The sequence below is a fragment of the Carassius carassius genome, chromosome 25 (assembly GCF_963082965.1).
Source record: "Carassius carassius chromosome 25, fCarCar2.1, whole genome shotgun sequence".
Lineage (NCBI taxonomy): Eukaryota > Metazoa > Chordata > Actinopteri > Cypriniformes > Cyprinidae > Carassius > Carassius carassius.
In genome coordinates this window covers 8,787,678-8,806,805 of record NC_081779.1, presented here as the reverse complement: position 1 = coordinate 8,806,805, position 19,128 = coordinate 8,787,678, and the positions used below count along the sequence as shown (strand labels likewise).

The 19,128-nt window shown below is 36.1% G+C and overlaps 2 protein-coding genes across 5 annotated transcripts; both read right to left on the bottom strand.

Annotated features, from left to right (window-relative positions):
- Window positions 1-253: 253 nt before the first annotated feature.
- On the bottom strand, window positions 254-5,939 carry LOC132104098 (probable ATP-dependent RNA helicase DDX6). 3 transcript variants are annotated; one of them, XM_059509317.1, is made up of 15 exons: window positions 5,810-5,938; window positions 5,049-5,174; window positions 4,513-4,611; window positions 3,949-4,012; window positions 3,665-3,769; window positions 2,570-2,699; window positions 2,338-2,484; window positions 2,153-2,247; window positions 1,868-1,990; window positions 1,639-1,767; window positions 1,439-1,555; window positions 1,223-1,286; window positions 983-1,084; window positions 610-843; window positions 254-451 (listed from the first exon to the last, which is right to left on the bottom strand). In XM_059509317.1, exons 3-14 carry the CDS (start codon window positions 4,560-4,562, stop codon window positions 635-637), a joined length of 1,335 nt encoding a protein of 444 aa, XP_059365300.1. In that variant the 5' UTR covers window positions 4,563-4,611; window positions 5,049-5,174; window positions 5,810-5,938; the 3' UTR covers window positions 254-451; window positions 610-634. The 3 variants fall into 3 exon arrangements, with proteins under 3 accessions (XP_059365300.1, XP_059365301.1, XP_059365299.1); XM_059509318.1 differs by having other exon boundaries at window positions 254-446; window positions 4,513-5,174; window positions 5,810-5,939; XM_059509316.1 differs by having other exon boundaries at window positions 4,513-5,174; window positions 5,820-5,939.
- Window positions 5,940-6,308: 369 nt separating this feature from the next.
- LOC132104097 (hormone-sensitive lipase-like) lies at window positions 6,309-15,543 on the bottom strand. Of its 2 annotated transcripts, none has more exons than XM_059509314.1 (11): window positions 15,253-15,543; window positions 11,997-12,241; window positions 11,109-11,393; window positions 10,833-10,923; window positions 10,525-10,670; window positions 9,776-9,961; window positions 9,429-9,581; window positions 9,181-9,325; window positions 8,112-8,339; window positions 7,644-8,011; window positions 6,309-7,564 (listed from the first exon to the last, which is right to left on the bottom strand). In XM_059509314.1, the coding sequence occupies exons 2-11, from the start codon at window positions 12,237-12,239 to the stop codon at window positions 7,331-7,333; spliced, it is 2,079 nt and encodes a 692-aa protein (XP_059365297.1). In that variant the 5' UTR covers window positions 12,240-12,241; window positions 15,253-15,543; the 3' UTR covers window positions 6,309-7,330. The 2 variants fall into 2 exon arrangements, with proteins under 2 accessions (XP_059365297.1, XP_059365298.1); XM_059509315.1 differs by having other exon boundaries at window positions 11,238-11,393.
- Window positions 15,544-19,128: the final 3,585 nt, after the last annotated feature.

Genomic DNA, 19,128 nt, shown 5'->3' with positions numbered 1-19,128 from the left:
CAGACGGAATATAAATAGAATCTGAAAATGCATTTCTCATCAATTAATCAATACAATTATTTCTAATCACAGAATCCATTAGCACCAGTATGCTGCAAAATCCTGTGTCTAGTCTTTGGGAATACTTCAACATAGCAATGACATATTAATCTAAGACAGAGATCATATATATTAAGGCACTTGGGTTAAACAAGTTTTGTTTTATGATTTGTGTGTAAATTCTTAACTAATGATGCAAGAATACTATTCTCTGTGTTCACCAATACCTTTGTTTATTGTTTTCTATCAAAAAGGAACTCCTGAATGTTTAGTTTTTGTTCTTGCATGTCTCAACTGGTCATTTATAAAGATGTATAACACCCCTAAAAATGAACAATGAATGGAAGAAAAAAATAATACTGTGGAGCAGGAAAAGATGATGAAAGATATGAGCAGAGATTCTCCAACTGTCCTAGAAAGAGCAGATGGTAAAGTCAATCCCATTTTCACGGATTCATATAGAAATATAAATAGACATTGCAATATAAGGTATTCTTAGATCAATAAACACAGTATAGGTGATTTCCCCATTACATGACATTAAGAAGTGTCCCAACTGTATGCCTTTACCTGTCCTGCACTCTAATGGTGCCTCCTAATATGCTTCAGGCCCTCCTCCAGGCTGAGATGTCTCTGCCTCACAGTCAAGGTTCACAGAGTGAAACTCTGCCACATAAAGGCTCTTATCGATGCTACCGGGAATGGGCGTTATGTCTGTCATCAGCTGGTCCTCAATGGTCTTCAGGTTAAAACGATCCTCAGCGGTAATGAGATTGATTGCCAAACCCAGATGTCCAAACCTTCCTACAAATTCGGCACAGGGGCCATATAATGATACATTATAAATAATATAAAAGTTTAATGTGTGTGATATAAAAGTGTAAAGTCTAAATAATTTAATCCAAATTGAATCCTCCACATCAGTGTTTTTTGTCAACTTCACCTGAGCGTCCGATACGATGCAGATATGTTTCTGCATTCTTGGGGAAGTCAAAGTTGATGACCACATTTACTGCCTGGATGTCGATGCCTCTAGTGAATAAATCTGTATCAAGAGCATAAATTCGGTTAGAAACACCCTGACAAAACGTACATTTAATTTTTTCTAGCATTATTATGCAATTACACACACACACACACAAAACAAAAGAGTTAAGATACTATAATATATATATACACTCACCTGTGCAAACAAGGTTTCTGCAGAGCCCATTTCTGAAGTCGTGGAAAACCCGGTTTCTGTATTCCTGCCATGTGAATAAAATAAAGCACAATGTTTGCGATCACAAATAATTGCAATACTGCAAAGTTTCAAGAATTTGACTGAAGCAAATAAGCAAATCATACTGAACAGATCTCAATTGCACTGGAACTGACAACAACAAAACATATACAGTACCTGCATCATCTTAGCATGAATGTAAAAGCAGGAGCAGCCCAGCTGCGTGATCTTCTTGGCCAAGAGCTCCACTCGCTGAGTAGAGTTACAAAAGATGATGGACTGATTTATCTGCAACTGTTGAGAGAAGTGCTTGAGTCATGTTAACTGTAGAAATATTATTCTTTTTTCAAAGTCCTAAAAGGAAATTCATTCTTTACCCTGGAGAACAATGTGTTAAGGCAGTGGACTTTCTGTTTTTCTGTGACATAAGCATAGTACTGCGTAATGCCTTTCAGGGTCAGTTCCTCCATCAGATTAATCTCATAGGGCTTCTGCAGGTGCTTTGCCTGACGAGATACAAAAGTGTGAACATTTAAACGTGCAGATGTAGAAAGAGACAGATGAGCACAGTGAAAGCATAAATGTGTTTAAAATGACCTCTCTAACCATGAACGTCTGTACACTGATGGGGAATGTGGCTGAATAGAGCAGAATCTGTCTGTTCTTTGAAAGGAAACTAATGATGTCCTCAATAATAACCACAAAGTCCTGAGAGAGTAGCTTATCAGCCTAGAAGAAAACAAGCAATGAAGGTTGAACGTTGATAGTGGTGGTATTAACAACATCTAAGTAACGGTGTCAAGATGTTCCATTGTGACAGTGTGCAACAGGAAATAATTAATTTAGTAATATTCTGACGGGCATGTACAGTAATGCATGTGCAATACTCACCTCATCCATAACCATCATCTGAACTTTATTCACTTTGGCTATGCCCTTTTTTATCAAGTCCAAGATTCTGCCAGGTGTTGCTATAACAACATGAACTGAAAAAAACAGTTTTGAACAACATGCTTTTACTGCAGAAGATGATCACACTGTAATCTCTTTATGATTAGATGTTCACTGAACAGTACCCTCCTCATCCAGGCGCATGATATCATCTCGTAGGTTGGTCCCTCCTGTGGTTGCCATGACCTTGACACCACCCAGGTGTTTGCTGATCTGAATACTGATCTGACTGACCTGCAGAGCCAGTTCACGAGTGGGAACTATCACAATGGCTGTGGGTTAACACAGAAAGAAAGTACAGTAAAAAAAAAAAAAGTGGAGGATAAAAGGTATATCTTGTTTAAACGGTTTGGATACCCTGGATATGATCCTTTTTTATGTCAATTCGCTCCAGAAGGGGGATAAGGTATGCACCACTCTTTCCAGTCCCGTTTTTGGCACGAGCCAGTATATCGCGGCCAGAAAGGGCAATAGGAATACTCTCTTCCTAAAATAAAAAAAATAAAAAAATAAATAAAACAAACGAAGGAACAGTTCACCCAAAAATGAAAATTTGCTGAAAATGTACTCATCCTCAGGACATTCAAGATAAAGATGAATTTGTTTTCTTCATCACAACAAATCTGGACAAATTTAGCATTATATCACTTGAAGGATCCTCTGCAGTGAATGGGTGCCGTCAAAATGAGAGTCCAAACAGCTGATTAAAACATCACAATAATTCACAAGTAATCCACACAACTCCAGTTCAGCAATTAAAACTTTGTGAGGGGAAAAGCTGCTCACAATTCCATCATTAAGGCATGTTAAATTGTCGCTTCTGGCTTAAAATATCCATAATAGTCCATAATAACACTTCTTGAAAAAGTTAATTCCCTGTTGTCCTCTCACATCTAAATCCACTGATATAAACTGTTTTGGACTGCGCTTGTAAAATGGTGCTTGATTTGTGCATATTTCTCTCCTGATTCAGAAAAGATGACTTTTCCACCACTGGAGAAAACAATATTATGGCTTTAATACTGTTTTGTAGCCATTATGCCAATATAGGAAGCAACAGTTTGAAGTTAAAAACGTCTTGATGGAATGGTTTGTTATAAACAGGCAGCTTTTCACTTCACATGACATTAATTGATGGACTGGAGTTGTGTGGATTATTTACTTTGATGTTTTTATCAGCTGTTTGAACTCTAATTCTAACGGCACTCATTCACTGCAGAGAATACAAGTGAGCAAATGATGTAATGCTTCATTTTACCAAATCTGTTCTTATGAAGAGACAAGCTCATCTATATCTTGGATAGCCAGAGCATGAATACATTTTCTTCATATTTTCATTTTTGGGTGAACTATTCCTTTAAACACTGTTATTAAGCATAAACACTGAGGTTACCAATGTTGTTCAGAAAGACTGGTCACTTTTCTATGTTTTGAAGTTCTTGCATCTATTACCTGAATGGGGGAGGGTTTTTCCCAGCCCATCTCAAAAATGCCCATCAGTAGCTCTCTCTTTAGACAGAAGTCCTCAAACTCATTCCCTTTGGTTGCAGTCACATCCTTGAGAGACAGAAATAGCATGAAATAGACAGATCATAAGATCATCTGTACTAATACTTTACAAAATGAAAAACATTCACTACTTATCAAATGCAAGTTGCATGTATATATAAGAATTCTACAGTGTGTGTTTTGGTGAAAAACAAAACATCCTTATAACATTTCACTGAAAGACTTACAGAAGTTTTGAATCTATTGTCCTTAGCCGGGAGCAGTAGGCTTTTTTTCCAGTCATCACCAAACCTGTGTGTCAGTAAATTAATATATATACTTCTGTACAAAAGTTTGGGGTCAGTAATACATATGTATATATTTGCAAAGAAAGAAATTAACACTTTTATTCAGCAAGAACCTATTCAATTGTCCAAAAATGACAGTAAAGGCATTTATTATGCTAATAAAGATTTCTATTTCAAATGAAAGCTGTTATTTGAACTCTTTTATCAAAGAATGTTTCTTGAGCAACAAATCAGCTTATTAGTATGATTTCTAAAGGATCATGTGACACTGAAGACTGGGGTAATGATGCTGAAAATTCAGCTAATAATTAACAATTAGAAATTGTACAAAATATTTTAAAATATTACTGTTTTTCTGATCAAATAAATGCAGCCTTGGTGAACATAAAAGTCTTAACAGACCCCAAACTTTTAAACAGCAGTGTACACAGATATGTCACATATAACACACATACATTATAACTAAGCAAACAAGTGTTCATTAAGACAGTATAACAACCTCACCTGATTCCAGGTCCTTCCTGAGATGCATTGGCTGGTTTTTGGGTCCCCATGGGCTCCTTTCCAGACTGAGAGGGGCCTTTAGGCTGTCATATAAGATGCCTATTGTGTGTGTTTAACCCAATGAAAGCAGGCCCAGTATTCTCCATCTTTGTTGTCATTTTTTTTAAGTTTCTAAAGCTTTTCCATGTCTTTTTCACTTTTCTAACGCCTTACTAATTTCTAATAAGACCAAGTGAACCATTCACAGTGTCCACAAGGCCTCAATAAAAAGCATCACTAAAGAATCGTATGAGATATTTATAAATTCTACATACAGCTTAGGCTCAATAATGCAGAGCAATGCTGCCACACAAGATTTATTACAGGGCTCTTCTAAAAGAAGATAAATAAATATGTATGTGCATAAATATTGCATACAGTATAGAAAATTATACCTGGACAGGTGCAATAAAGAACTTGTCTGCTAAGGAAATGTGAACTACAGAAAGATCTAGACTACAACTTTCTTTTCGTGTCTACACTTCTGCAATATTTACATCATGCAAACAGCGCTTTGTGGTCTTCTGGCTGCCGATTTTCACTTTTACTTCTTCAGATGCAGTTTAACTCTCAGATGTGCTTTCCTCTGTGTAGACTTCCAGTTGTGTCCACAACTGTGCCACCTGCAGAGAAACAACGTGGAAATCAAAGTCAATTCACTATACAAAATGAAATGACATTAAATATTCTGGAAGATGCTCATTGAATATCCATTTTTAATTTATTATTGTTTTACAGTAGTAACTATATCAATGTTATATTTGTTAACGTCATTTATTGCAAACAGAAAGTTTTTTTTAAACTGTCTAATGCAATGTGATAATGGGTCATCATCCCCTGACAGAAAAAGTTTTTTTTGGAGTTTCATGGTATAAAGTGGACTTTATGGTATAAATAAAACTTTATAAAAGTACCTTATCACATGTCATGATGCTGAATGATTCCCATATTGAAAAACAATTTATGTTGCACTTTATGGTAACTTTATTCTCGTAAATATTAAAATATTTTTTACTTTATTCTCGGTTTTTATTTTTACTCAAAATATTACCTTAATATTGTAATGTTAGTTTTTTAACGTAGCACTAAAACGCCGCATTAAATTAAGTTAACGTTACTTCAGGCAAATCGTTTTGAAAAATAACGTTTATCCCAAATTGACTGACATCAACTAACGTTAGTTTAGTTAGTTATGCTAAGCTAGGCTAAACTTTTAACATTACTCTAACATATCCGACAGTTAAAACTAAATATTTACCTTTACTTACACCCGTTTCCTATGCTGCCATATATGTGAAGTAAATTACTTGGTGGGATTTATCTCAATTCGCTTCAAACAGCTCTTCTCGTTGTTGTATTTCTGTCGACATGAACGTGAGTGGGTTTCTTTTTTAAGCTGTGTATCTGAGGTGCTGCCATCAACGGCTCGGAGGCTCTTATGACCCTATCAAACATGCCTTTATTACCTTAAAATTACTGTGGTTTCCATAGTGTATTTTAGGCATTCTTAGTCATAAAAAAATAATAATACTAGAAAAAACGTAATTTAAAATATATAAATAAAAAAAATAAATTCAATAAATTAACACTTCATGAATTCAGACTTGAAATTCTTATTATTATTAGTAGTAGTAGCATAAAGTAGTGACTAATACTTATCAAATTACCATAATGTTATTGTAGTAACAATAACTGCAAAATTGAGCAACATATAGACCAAAACATAAAACAGCACTGGAAACACAGAGCCCTTTAAAAATAGTGGATTATTAATTTATTGCATTTGACATTCAGTTCATCAAAATTCTCTCAGAAATGTAAAGCACAGAACAAATATATTTAGTGTTAAAAGAAAAGAGTACAGGTCATCATGTGCTGAATCTGATTTGGTTATGAACACCTTTTAGCCATTTAATTTAATGCATCATTAATGTGAACTGGTAACTAGTCAACAGTGAATGATTCTTGTGCATCCAGCCAGTTCTTCAAGAAATATAATGAGGTAACCTGTTCGTATGAAGGTTCAAGTGTAGACAACAGTACAATGAAAAGAAACAATGCTATAAAGCGCATAACTGCATCCTCAAAGTTTTGTCAGATATATAAAATCAATCATATCACACACAAATATCCTCGTAAAAATGAATTACACATTTTAAAATAATGTTATAGCTGACATTGCTATTGTTATATATACACCATAGCAGGGGTGTCAAAGTAATTTCAGGCCATGAGACACACTAAATACAACTTTATGTGGGACAATATAAGTTTATATATATATTATAGAGAGTGCTGTGTGTTTGACACCCCTACATTTAATTCAAAAACATTCAAACCATTTTCATTTCAGATAAAAATAAGAAGTCAGACATGGTGATTTTAATAAAAATCCACAGTGCAGTTGCTTTAAAAATATTCATTTGCAGAGCAGAAGTAGCTAGGATTGATCTAATTGCATCACTACAGGCACAATGGTGAAAATTTGGTGGATGGTAAGACTTTCAGTTAATTTAGAACACAACAGTGGATAGTTATTGTGAATACTTAAAAATGAGTAATTCTGATGCAAAACTGGCTGCACATTAAGCCTATGACTGTGGTATTGCAAGCTGGATCTACAATTGCTTCCAGGAGTTCAGCTGGTGGACAGACTTATCTTAAGAAAAAAAAATCTGGTTTCAAACCTGTCAAAACTACTTTGACTTCATTATTATTTAGATCCCTGGAACTTCTTGGACATTGGTGGTCCATCATGACTTTCCCAAGCCTAAACGGTCTAATTGAGCCCCTGCTGCCTCTGATCAGCAGGTAGTTCCTCTTTCTGGAAGACTTCTCTGATTCGTTTCACACATATATCAGATGCTTCCTGGGTTTCTTTGGAAAGCTGTAATAGGCTCAGGAAGCCATGGGGAAGGTCTTCAACCACAGTGAGCGTCACAGGCTGGTTCATATTCCTAAGCTTTTTGGCAAGCATCACTGAGTCATCTAACAGGGCATCCAAAGCAGAGGCCTGAAAAGAACAATCAATCAAAGCATTAAAAAAATAGCTTCAATGTTGTTCTTGGAAATGCATTTTCATCATGTCTTACCACTATATGCACTGGTGGAAGCCCCTTGAGAAGACTGTCTGGAGCTAGTAGAGGAGAAACGAATGGGTTCTTCATTATTGGTGTGCAAGGTGTCCGTATATCCACCAGACACCGAGACCGGAGTGGCTCAAAGTTGTCTGGGTATTCTTTGACTTCCTGTGGTTTCTCTACAGAATGCGACTTGGTAGATGAAGGACCGTTTGATGATGTGGTTAAAGAGGATGACGATGCTGCTTTTGGATCTAATAAGGTCTGAAACCAATTTGTCGCTCCTTGAGCGAAGTTAGTCAACAACTTTACTGTGTCGTGTCCCAAAGCGGCCAAGGTGTCTAACTGCTGAGCAGGCTGTGCTGACTGAAAACTCGTACCTGAGACCAAGACAGTGACCAAGAGACAGTACAATCATGAAAGTGCGGTAGATAAAACTGTACTGCATAAAACTTTTGTCTAGAACATGACTTGACTCACCAGCATAGGCATCAATACACTTGTAGAGCACACTCAGAGGCAGCAGAGGGTCGATTAAAGTGAGAAGTCTGGATGGTGAGGCATCTGTTGTTAGCAGAGTTGCTGGGTATGCTGCCACAATCCCATCAGGAACACGTACGCCGTGAGACATTGCCCTCATAGAGACTGTTATACACAGGTTACCACCTGCACTGTCTCCCACCAAACAAACACGTTCTGCAGTCGAGCCTGTGCAGCAAGATCAACATTTAGAGAGTCCTGAGGCATGGTTGGCATGGACTGCTTGTCATGTTCACACCTGTTAATATGCTCACACACCTAAAGGTAAAAATAAAGTTCAAATGGTTCTTTGCAGAAGTTCAAATCTCTTTTTATAGGATTTGTGACAGGCTACATGGTTTACAACTTATTTTATAATTATTATACACTACCGTTTAAAAGTTTGGGGTCAGATATTTTAATGTTTTTAAAAGAAGTCTCACCAAGTCTGCATTTTATTGATATTGAACAGTACTGTACTGTGCAGTAATACTGTAAAATTACAATTTCAATAACAGTTTTCTATTTTAATACATTTTTAAAATGTCTTTTCCCCCAATCTGCAGTCATTACTCCAATCTTCAGTGTCACAGGATCCTTCAGAACTCATTCTAATATACTCAAAAAACATTTCTTCTTATTATCCATTTTGAAATCAGTTGTGCTGCTTAATATGTTGGCGGAAACCAGGATTTTTCAAGATTCTTTGAATAAAAATTATAAAACAGCATTTATTTGAAATAAATATATTTTGTAGTATTATGTAAGTGTCTTTGCATCCTTACCTCCCCCTCGCCCTAAAAAAAATCTTACTGAGCCCAAATATTTGAATGGTAGTTCATATTAAGTTTTTTTTATATTCTTTCATAATAATACTATTTTCTTTTTACTAATAACAACATTACATTTCCTTTTAAAACTGCCTTTTTTGACTAGTACATGTAAATACTGAAATTACATTATATCTCCATAAAACAATTACTGTCTGCATATTAGTTATTCCATTTGGAGAGGAGTGTGCTTTACAAACCCAGCAAGTGGCAATTCTTTAAGGCCCAACAGTAGGCATAGAAACACTCCTCTAGAGCCCGGGGGAATGGGGCCTCTGGAGCCAATGAGTAATCCACAGAGAGAATAGGCACATTCAGATCCTTTGACCAGCTCTTCAAGTAATTCTACAATAGAGAGAAAACAAGAGAGAAAAAAACACAACATCCAAACAATGAAATCAGTAGGTGAGAAACTTTATATAGGTAGATAAAATTGGCACAGCCATACCTCATGTGATTTTGAAGTTTGTGCGACAAAGCCTCCTCCGTGGAAGTGTATGAGCAGGCATGGAGAAAGAGGAGCTGTCTGACGACTGAAACCCCCTGGCAGAGAGAGCTGAGGCCCCTCGGGACGAGAAAGGGCCAACAGTTCTGCACTGTCCTGTGGGAAGAGTTTGAATATGGAGGACATTTTGCAGAACTAATAGTTTGAAAGAAAAGCAGCATTTAATTACAAGAATGTTGAAAACATTTCTTTAAACTCATGCTAGAAACATCATTCAGAGCCTTAGGATACCTGTTTGTCCAAAATCTAAGTATGTTATTAATTCTTTCTTTTTCATAAAACACACAAACCTGTCCTTGTCGGAGTGTGTGAGAGATCAAGCGCACTTTGACTGGCCCAGGGCCCCAGTGTGCAACTGGAGGACTCATAGAGACTGAGAAACTGGGGTCAGAGGCCAGTGGCAAACTCAGACTTACAGCTGGTATGGTTAATATTACATTCACTTGCACCACAGTGGAAGTAATCCTTGTCAAACTCTTTAGAAAAATACAGAAAAGAAAAAAAAAATATATAATTAAAAACTCTTCTGTCTTATTCAAACATACCATTCAAAAGTTTGGTGTCAGTCCGAGTTTTTAAAAATAATTAGTATATTTATTCAGAAAGCATGCAATTAATTGATCAAAATGACAGTTACAATTTTTTTTTATTTCCAATCTTTTGAACTTCCATTTATCAAAGAAGTCTGAAAATTGATCAGTTTCCACAAACGTATTAAGCTGAAAAACTGTTTTCAACATTGATAATAATAAGATATTTTTCTTAAACAGCAAATCAGCATAATAGAATGATTTCTGAAGGATCATGTGACACTGAATACTGGAATAAAGATGCTGAAAATTCAGATTTGCATAACAGGAATGAATTACATTTTTGTTTAAATAAATGCAGCCTTGGTCAGCATTTTTAAAAATCTTACTGACCCCAAACGTTTGAATGGAACTTTACATTTTGTAAACCTCCAGTTTAACAACAATAAGAATACAGATATTGTTTTATCTGTTCTCATAGAAGCACACATAAACATACTTGTACTTACTGATAATAACTCAGTCTCTGTAAGATTCCAAAAGGTTTTCCAAAACTGCATATCTAGATTTTGTGTGATGCGCTCAAACTCTGTCCCCCTCAGCTCAGGATCTACCATGTATTTGCCCGATGTGAAGAAAGAAAGAGCAGCAATGCCTGTCAATAAATCAAAGTTCATTGGCAAAAGGGATATGTAGTTGTGCGAGAGACTAATTTCCCCCACTGCAGTGCATTATGGAAATAGCAGACATAAACACATCAAAGAATAAATCAAGTAGTCCTAATATTATGATCTGCCCTATATGAGTCTGCACTTACCTAACCCAGTTTGCTGTTTCTTGTAGTTTTCACCAAAGGACACCATACTGATGACCACTGTCTGTAGAAAAGGCCTGAGAGAAGGGGAAAACTTGGAGCAGAGACAAATAAATAAAGACTTGGTGTTTCTGGAACCAGTTTGCATACAACATATAAACTGCACGCACCAGTGAAACAATAAAGATTTTTATTCATGGGAGGTTCCCAGAACTGCTAAAAAAGAAAAAACGTAAATGAAGGCAAAATTATGCAAAATAATTTTTAACATTATCTTACCTGGAATCCCAAGCAACGACCATAGAAACATGCTTTGTGCATGGAGATATACTCTCGCACAAACCTCTCGCTTAAACCCCCTTCCTCCTGTGAATAGAGCTGACCATGGGCATTGTCACTAAGTAATACCTGTGCCAGATAAAGCAACGCCCGCAGCTGGCACAGGGCACTACAGTATGCATCCATCTCTGCCATATTATGGTCCATCCTGAAAAACGCTCCAGTGCAGTTTGATGCGATGTAACGGGCCTTCTGAAGGATGTGGATGATGCAGGAATGGACCACCTATGGAAAACAGACAACATCAATGGACTCCATTTGTGGATATTATGCTAAATAATATTCTATAATTTTCTATATTTTATACAAATACACAGTTTGGGGTCAGTCAGATTTTTTTTTTTAAATGTAATGCTTTTTTCAGCAAGGTAAGATATTTAAATTTTAAATAACTGTTGTTATTTTGAATTTTCTAGTTATCAAAGAATCCTGAAAAAAAAATTATAACAAAAATATTAAACAGCACAAATGTTTTTTTGTTTTTTCCACACAGAAAATAATAAATGTTTCTTGAGCAGCAAATCAGCATATTAGAACGATTTCTGAAGGATCATGTGACACTGAAGACTGGAGTTATAGCTGCTAAAAATACAGCTTATCTATTTCAGAAATAAATTAAAATTTAAAATATATTTTAAAAAACTTATTTTAAAGCATCGTGATATTTCACAATATTTGTTTTACCGTATTTTTGATCAAAGAATTGCAGCCTTGGTGAGCATAAAATACTTCATCACAGCTGAAAATGTTATTATGATATGCCATTATTTGCACTTAACACCATTTGTAATACTGCACTCAACAGTTTTGCAACCTGCTAGTGGTTACCTTGACTAAGGTGCGATATCCATTGCCAGGGGTCTGCGCATCCAAATCAAAATGGTGATAGACAGCAGTAAAACTAGTGATCAAGGGTTCAACAGCACGACCATGTTCCTGAATCTGCCTCATGACCCCCAACAGACGATTGGTGGCATCGGCGTTTGAAGAATTGTTGCGGGATCCATTAAGAGCCAAGATGACATCTGAACATACCATCTGCAGTGCTGCAAATACATCCTTATGATCCATGTCTGAGGACAGAGTTATCAACAATGAAAATGTGAAATAACCCCCAAAAACCTTCAGAAATGTACATTTTTCTGAAGGCAACAAAGCACAAAGAAAAAAAAAAACACAAACAATACAAAAAAAAAAACATTAAAAAAAACAGTTTGGCAATGGCCAACCAATGTCATGAATACAAAATATTGTGTTCCAGAGAGAGCAGAGACTGACAGATCCTGGCCTTTGTCAACAGACACAAAGACTGAATGTAGGATCACGCAATATTCCTGCAACATCTAACCCTTAAGTCATCAAAAGTCCAAAAGCAAGCACAAAAACCAGCAACTTTCTGAAAACGTATAATGGGAGGAACCAAATACTATAATTCAATTTAGGGGTGTGATGTGTGACAGAGATTTCAAGGAGAAGCTTATCAATGGAATTGGAGTCCCAGAACATGATGAGAACCTGCAGTGCATAATGGACCCTGTTAGAAATGATACTGGACCTCAGTAGACAAATAAAATACCTGCTTCATGATTAGATACAGTAGATTAATTAGGTGTGACCAGTAATATATAAACTGAAACTCTTTGCCCCAGGAAATGCAAAATTTGTACAGGAAACCAAATTCAAACCCTAGAATTCATACCTTAGAAATTAATTATTCACTCACATGCTGCAGCCATTGTTACTGTTGAACTGATCCCTCCCTATTCAGCACTTTTCAACAAACACGCAAATGCACTCCAATTTACTTTCACATGTTTTCACGAGTGTGTGCTGAAGACAACAATCAAATCTGATCAATAAATCTTACAAAACCTTTTTTTTTCCACTTTCAACCCAACATAAGGAATAGGATTGGACATTAGTACAGCTGCATCTCAATAAATTAGAATTAATTTATTTCAGTAATTCAACTCAAATTGTGAAACCCGTGTATTAAATAAATTCAGTGCACACTGACTGAAGTAGTTTAAGTCTTTGGTTCTTTTAATTGTGATGATTTTGGCTTACATTTAATAAAAACCCACCAATTCACTATCTCAACAAATTAGAATATGGTGACATGCCAATCAGCTAATCAACTCAAAACACCTGCAAAGGTTTCCTGAGCATTCAAAATGGTCTCTCAGTTTGGTTCACTAGGCTACACAATCATGGGGAAGACTGCTGATCTGTCAGTTGTCCAGAAGACAATCATTGACACCCTTCACAAGGAGGGGAAGCCACAAACATTCACTGCCAGAGAAGCTGGCTGTTTACAGAGTGCTGTATCCAAGCATGTTAACAGAAAGTTGAGTGGAAGGAAAAAGTGTGGAAGAAAAAGATGACAACCAACCGAGAGATCCGCAGCCTTATGAGGATTGTCAAGCAAAATCGATTCAAGAATTTGAGTGAACTTCACAAGGAATGGACTGAGGCTGGGGTCAACGCATCAAGAACCACCACACACAGACGTGTCAAGGAATTTGCTGAACCACAGACAATGTCAGAGGCATCTTACCTGGGCTAAGGAGAAGAAGAACTGGACTGCTGCCCAGTGGTCCAAAGTCCTCTTTTCAGATGAGAACATGTTTTGTATTTCATTTGGAAACCAAGGTCCTAGAGTCTGGAGGAAGGGTGGAGAAGCTCATAGCCCAAGTTGCTTGAAGTCCAGTGTTAAGTTTCCACAGTCTGTGATGATTTGGGGCGCAATGTCATCTGCTGGTGTTGGTCCATTGTGTTTTTATGAAAATAAACGTCACTGCTGCACCCGTTTACCAAGAAATTCTGGAGCACTTCATGCTTTCTTCTGCTGACCAGCTTTTTGAAGATGCTGATTTCATTTTCACCTGCCCACAATGCCAAAAGCACCAAAAGTTGGTGTGCTTGACTGGCCAGCAAACTCACCAGACCTGAACCCCAGAGAGAATCTATGGGCTATTGTCAAGAGGAAAATTAGAAACAAAAAATGCAGATAAGCTGAAGGCCACAGTCAAAGAAACCTGGGCTTCCATACAACCTCAGCAGTGCCACAAACTGATCACCTCCATGCCACGCCGAATTGAGGCTGTAATTAAAGCAGAAGGAGCCCCTACCAAGTATTGGGTACATGTACAGTAAATGAACATACTTTCCAGAAGGCCAACAATTCTCTAAACATGTTTTTATTGGTCTTATGAAGTATTCTAATTAGTTGAGAAAGTGAATTGGTGGGTTTTTGTTAAATGTGAGAAAAAAAAATCATCACAATTAAAAGAACCTAAGACTTAAACTACTTCAGTCTGTGTGCACTGAATTTATTTAATACACGAGTTTCACAATTTGAGTAGAATTACTGAAATAAATTAGCTTTTCCACGACATTCTAATTTACTGAGATGCACCTGTATATTATAGAACTAATATAGTGTAGTATATTATCGGATCAATGATCCCCTGTCACAGAAACTTGTAACATAAATTTCCTAATTAATAAAGTCTTATTAATAGATGGCAACACCAGAAAAACAACATTAGTTATAAAATATTAATTAGAAAAATAAACAAAATATTAAATGTAATTATTGAATTATAAATTGAATATTACGTCATTAATACAATATATATTTTAAAATATTTATTATAAATATCTGACTTTTCATGAAGGGTTTTACTTTAACAGGTAAGGTAAAAGAGAGTTTGAGATAAAACCTTTTAAGGTTGCACCCAAAAAGCATTAAACATTTATCAGCTATGTAGCCTGTTTTCCTCAGTATTTAACAATACAGAGGCTATGGGGTAATGTTATAGCAGCCAAGTATCATAAAACGGCATGTAATATAAAAGGACCTGGCAACCCACTTTGCGCGATGCAGCGTTTGCCAGACAACTCCAGGGTGCAATAGGTTGCTCATTAACTTTCAATGGGACGAAACAGACATTACGAAACGTTTGGGAACGGTGGCCCCCCCACTCACAAATTTTGGAGCCGATGGTCAAGCAACCAGCCCGCCCGCAGAAAAGTTTACCCATCTACATTGAAAGGTTTCGGTTTGTTAAACCGCTCTTACCTGGTAACCTGTCACTCAATGAGCTCCGCTGCGCGTGCACGTTGCGCCTGAACTGCGAGCGTACGTTGACAGCAGCAACGCATATCTAACAGCAGACTGTCTCGGAATGCTATTGACACTCATACATTTTTATATCTCAACACAGCGTGGTAGTGGATGTCTTTTGTTTTCGCTTTAACCTGCCTGTATCCTCTTCCGTGCCTGTGAAAGTTTCGACAAACCCGCAGCATCATGGGTACACGAGTTCAGAACAGAGCCCTATCGACGCATGTACGCGAGTGACGCGACGCGAACGTTTCCACTGCAATCGACGCTTTCTATGTATCTAGTTTAGTCTTATAAATGGGGCCGTATAGAGAAATCCAGTTATTTCTAAAAATAGTAGACCTTTATATAAACACATTACGCTTTAATATACAAAAAACATATTAATAAATATTTTTATCGATTACTAAAAGTTCATGTTTTCAGTACAAGGTTATCTTAAATATCAGCTATTTTAATGAATATCAAGTTATATTTATATTTTCATGAATATCACGTGTATTTTAAATGTTAAGAATGTATACTGCTGATTAATATAAATTTATTTCAACAGTTTTATATTGTTTTATAGCCTACAGTTTTATATTCTTTATATATGCATTTGCTATATCTATAGGTGTTTAATAGCAGGTTAACGTATATAGCAAGATAAATTAATAATAATAAACGATTCATAAAATATTAATTTATAATTATAAATAGTAATAACAAAATTAAATCGCTTTAGCTTTTTTGTAATGAATGAGTTACTTAATTTCACAGTGAATTGTTTTCAGTGAGCACAGAGTGGCAGTCATTACAAAGACATTTGATTCCAGCATGGTGACTTCTCATTATCACCTGATGATACCCTCTGCTGGTCGAGGAGAAAACTGACTCAATAATACTGAGGACTGAATTCTTGAACTAATAGCCTTAGTGCTATAAAGAATCAACAGAAAAATACTTGAGAAATGGTCTTAGAATCTCAGAAGAAAGACAGTGGTTGCTCTATTCTTTTTTTATTCTGTCGGTTATTTTTTTATATATTTTTTTATTTTTATTATTTAAAATCCCATGCTATGTGTACTGTGTTAACCTAACTGAGACTTGTTATAGCACTTATATATCATTGCTCTTTTTGTTGTTTTTGATTGCTTCCACTGTCCTCATCTGTAAGTCGCTTTGGATAAAAGCGTCTGCTAAATGAATAAATGTAAAATGTAAATGTAAGTATTAATTTTCTCCACGGTGATGAATAAAGCTTTATCTTATCTTTCTTATCTCATCTTTAAAGAGGGAGCTTCCAGTTTGTCTATTTTTAGGGTTCCCTATAATACTTTCACAACTTACAGCCCTTAACGACTTAATGTAAATTCTTCACTTCTTCATCAGTTTCTTTAACAGGCAGAAAAGACTATACAAGGTCACAAAGCACTTAACCCTTTGATGTCCCACAATATATACACCGTGCAGTTCTCTAATATATTTCCATTTAAAAACCGTATTCCCTCTCAAGCCATACAAGATGTAGATTTATATATATATATATAATCAGAACCAAATTGGAGAAATGTAGCAGTAGGATTATTGTGATATTTTTAGCAGCTGTTTGGACTCTCATTCTGATGGCACCCATTCACTGCAGAGGATCCATTGGTGAGCAAGTGATGTAATGTTAAATTACTCCAAATCTGTTCTAGTGAAGCAACAAACTTATCTCCATCTTGGTTGGGCAGAGGGTGAGTAAATTTTCACCAATTTTTGGGGTGAACTATACCCTAAAAACAAAATGTTTTTTCACAAAAAGTGTTTTCTCCCAGTCTTGTTTGTTAAACAGTTGCAAAAAAGCAATACTGGAATAAAAAGGAATCAAATGCAAATCGATTAATAATATAAAAGATCAGTCATAGGTCCTTCTTACCTGTTGTGCAAAATGTACATTGTGTAAAAAATCTAAAAAAAACAAACATGTTTTAGTAAAATCACCCTTTTCTTATTATTTACATATTATATAATACATACAAACATAACTATTCTTTCAGTTTTGTTTGTCTTAGTATTGCGTGTATCTTTATCTCTATTTGTACTTCATGTTTATTCATTTCTTATCATTTATTATTCCTTTTACCAGGGGATTTATGAACTCTTATCTGTTTTATCTTTAAAAGGCGACTTTTAAAATGTCTACTTTTAGAACTTATAACAGTTTCTATTTCTGGTATTTATTCATTGCTTAAAATGAAATCCTTTGATTTCTTAACTCAAATGTTTAACTTAAACAGGTTCTCTTCCAGATGCCTCTGCTTGTCAATAACTTCTCATTTAGATTTCATGAGACTGCACTGATGTTCTGCAATGCCGTTATGAGTCAGAAAGGCCAGCGGTTTACCAATGTTTAGTATAATCACTTGAGAGGTATTGATCATTGCAAGTGAGGTGGTTATTCCATGTATCTAAAGTTTGTTAGTGTCTGTGGGATGAATGAGGGTGAATTCAGGCTTTTTTTTTTTGAGCCAGTCACCAGTCAAACCAAAATAACATGTGACTAATGACTCTTTAGAGAAGGAAATTCATGATGCTAAATTGGTAAAAGGCACCACAAGCAAATCCCAAACAAAGCCATATATGGTTCACCACATGGTGATGGAGTTTCCATTCCCCATACAGGAGGTTTCCCCTGGACAATAATCTGCTCCTCTGTTTAAAAACCCTGGAGTGAGAGTTGGCCTGAAGGATAAAAGCCTTGTGTCAATCCATGTGATCAGCCTCTTTGCCATCTGATGCAGTTGAAGTGAGCCCCTGACGACTGATGTAAGCAACTACTGTGGAATTTTTTTCGTTTTCACTAAAACATGCTGACCTTTGATGAAGCTCAGAAAATGTTACAGCTCTAACCACACTGGCTAACTCTAAATAATTGAAATGTTTGCAGGGGCATCATGCACTTAATATTTTTGAGGGGGCCACCAGTGTTTGTGTGGGGGGTGGATAGCACTTTATATCTGATGTAGGCCTTTTTTAATAAGAAATATATATGAATATATATATGATAACTATATCATGAAATATATATGATAACTATATCATGAAATAACTTGATTCTCGAATGTGTTAAGTAAATGCATTTTGCATCTTTAGATTATGTTAGTTGATCTTTAAAGTGCGATGGGCGAAGTAGCATAATGTTAGTGAAAGCTATTAACTATGCATAAAACCAGTCTTTTTACTTAAGTACCAGATATTGGTGTCATAAAATATTAACACGACTGTTTTTGTATTTAATGTGAATTTAAGAAAAACACTGTAAGTTACTATTTATTATGCTATTATATACAGAAAGTGAGCAAAGAACATTGACATTATTAAAGAATATTATTACTGACTTAAGTCCATAGTGCAAATTTAAGCACTGTCTAAAATGACAAGGTGATGAGAGAGCGTAGAATCCAGTCAGCAGGACTGCGCAATGAAAAAACTCTGGTTTTTCAGCGATGACAACGCCTCTAACTGGCTATTGCATTCATAAGCTCAACAGAATCGTATGTAATTGATTATGATGAAGTCTGTATCCCCATGAAATCATCGGCAGAACCCACGGATGAACTGCACATGTGCATCAAATGGCTAAACGGGCAGAGAGAAGTCCTCCGTAAACTTCCACTTGGCTGAAGTTGCACAGTGATGACATCATAACTGCTGCCATGCTGGCTCCCACTGAAGGAGTGAGCGCTTCCTCCAGCTGTGAAACTAGGGGAGCACTTCTCATGTTTCAGTGCATTTTTTTGTGTGTCTTTGGAGGATAACATTTATTCATGTGTTCTCTGAACTTGGGGAGCATAATGCCCTCAG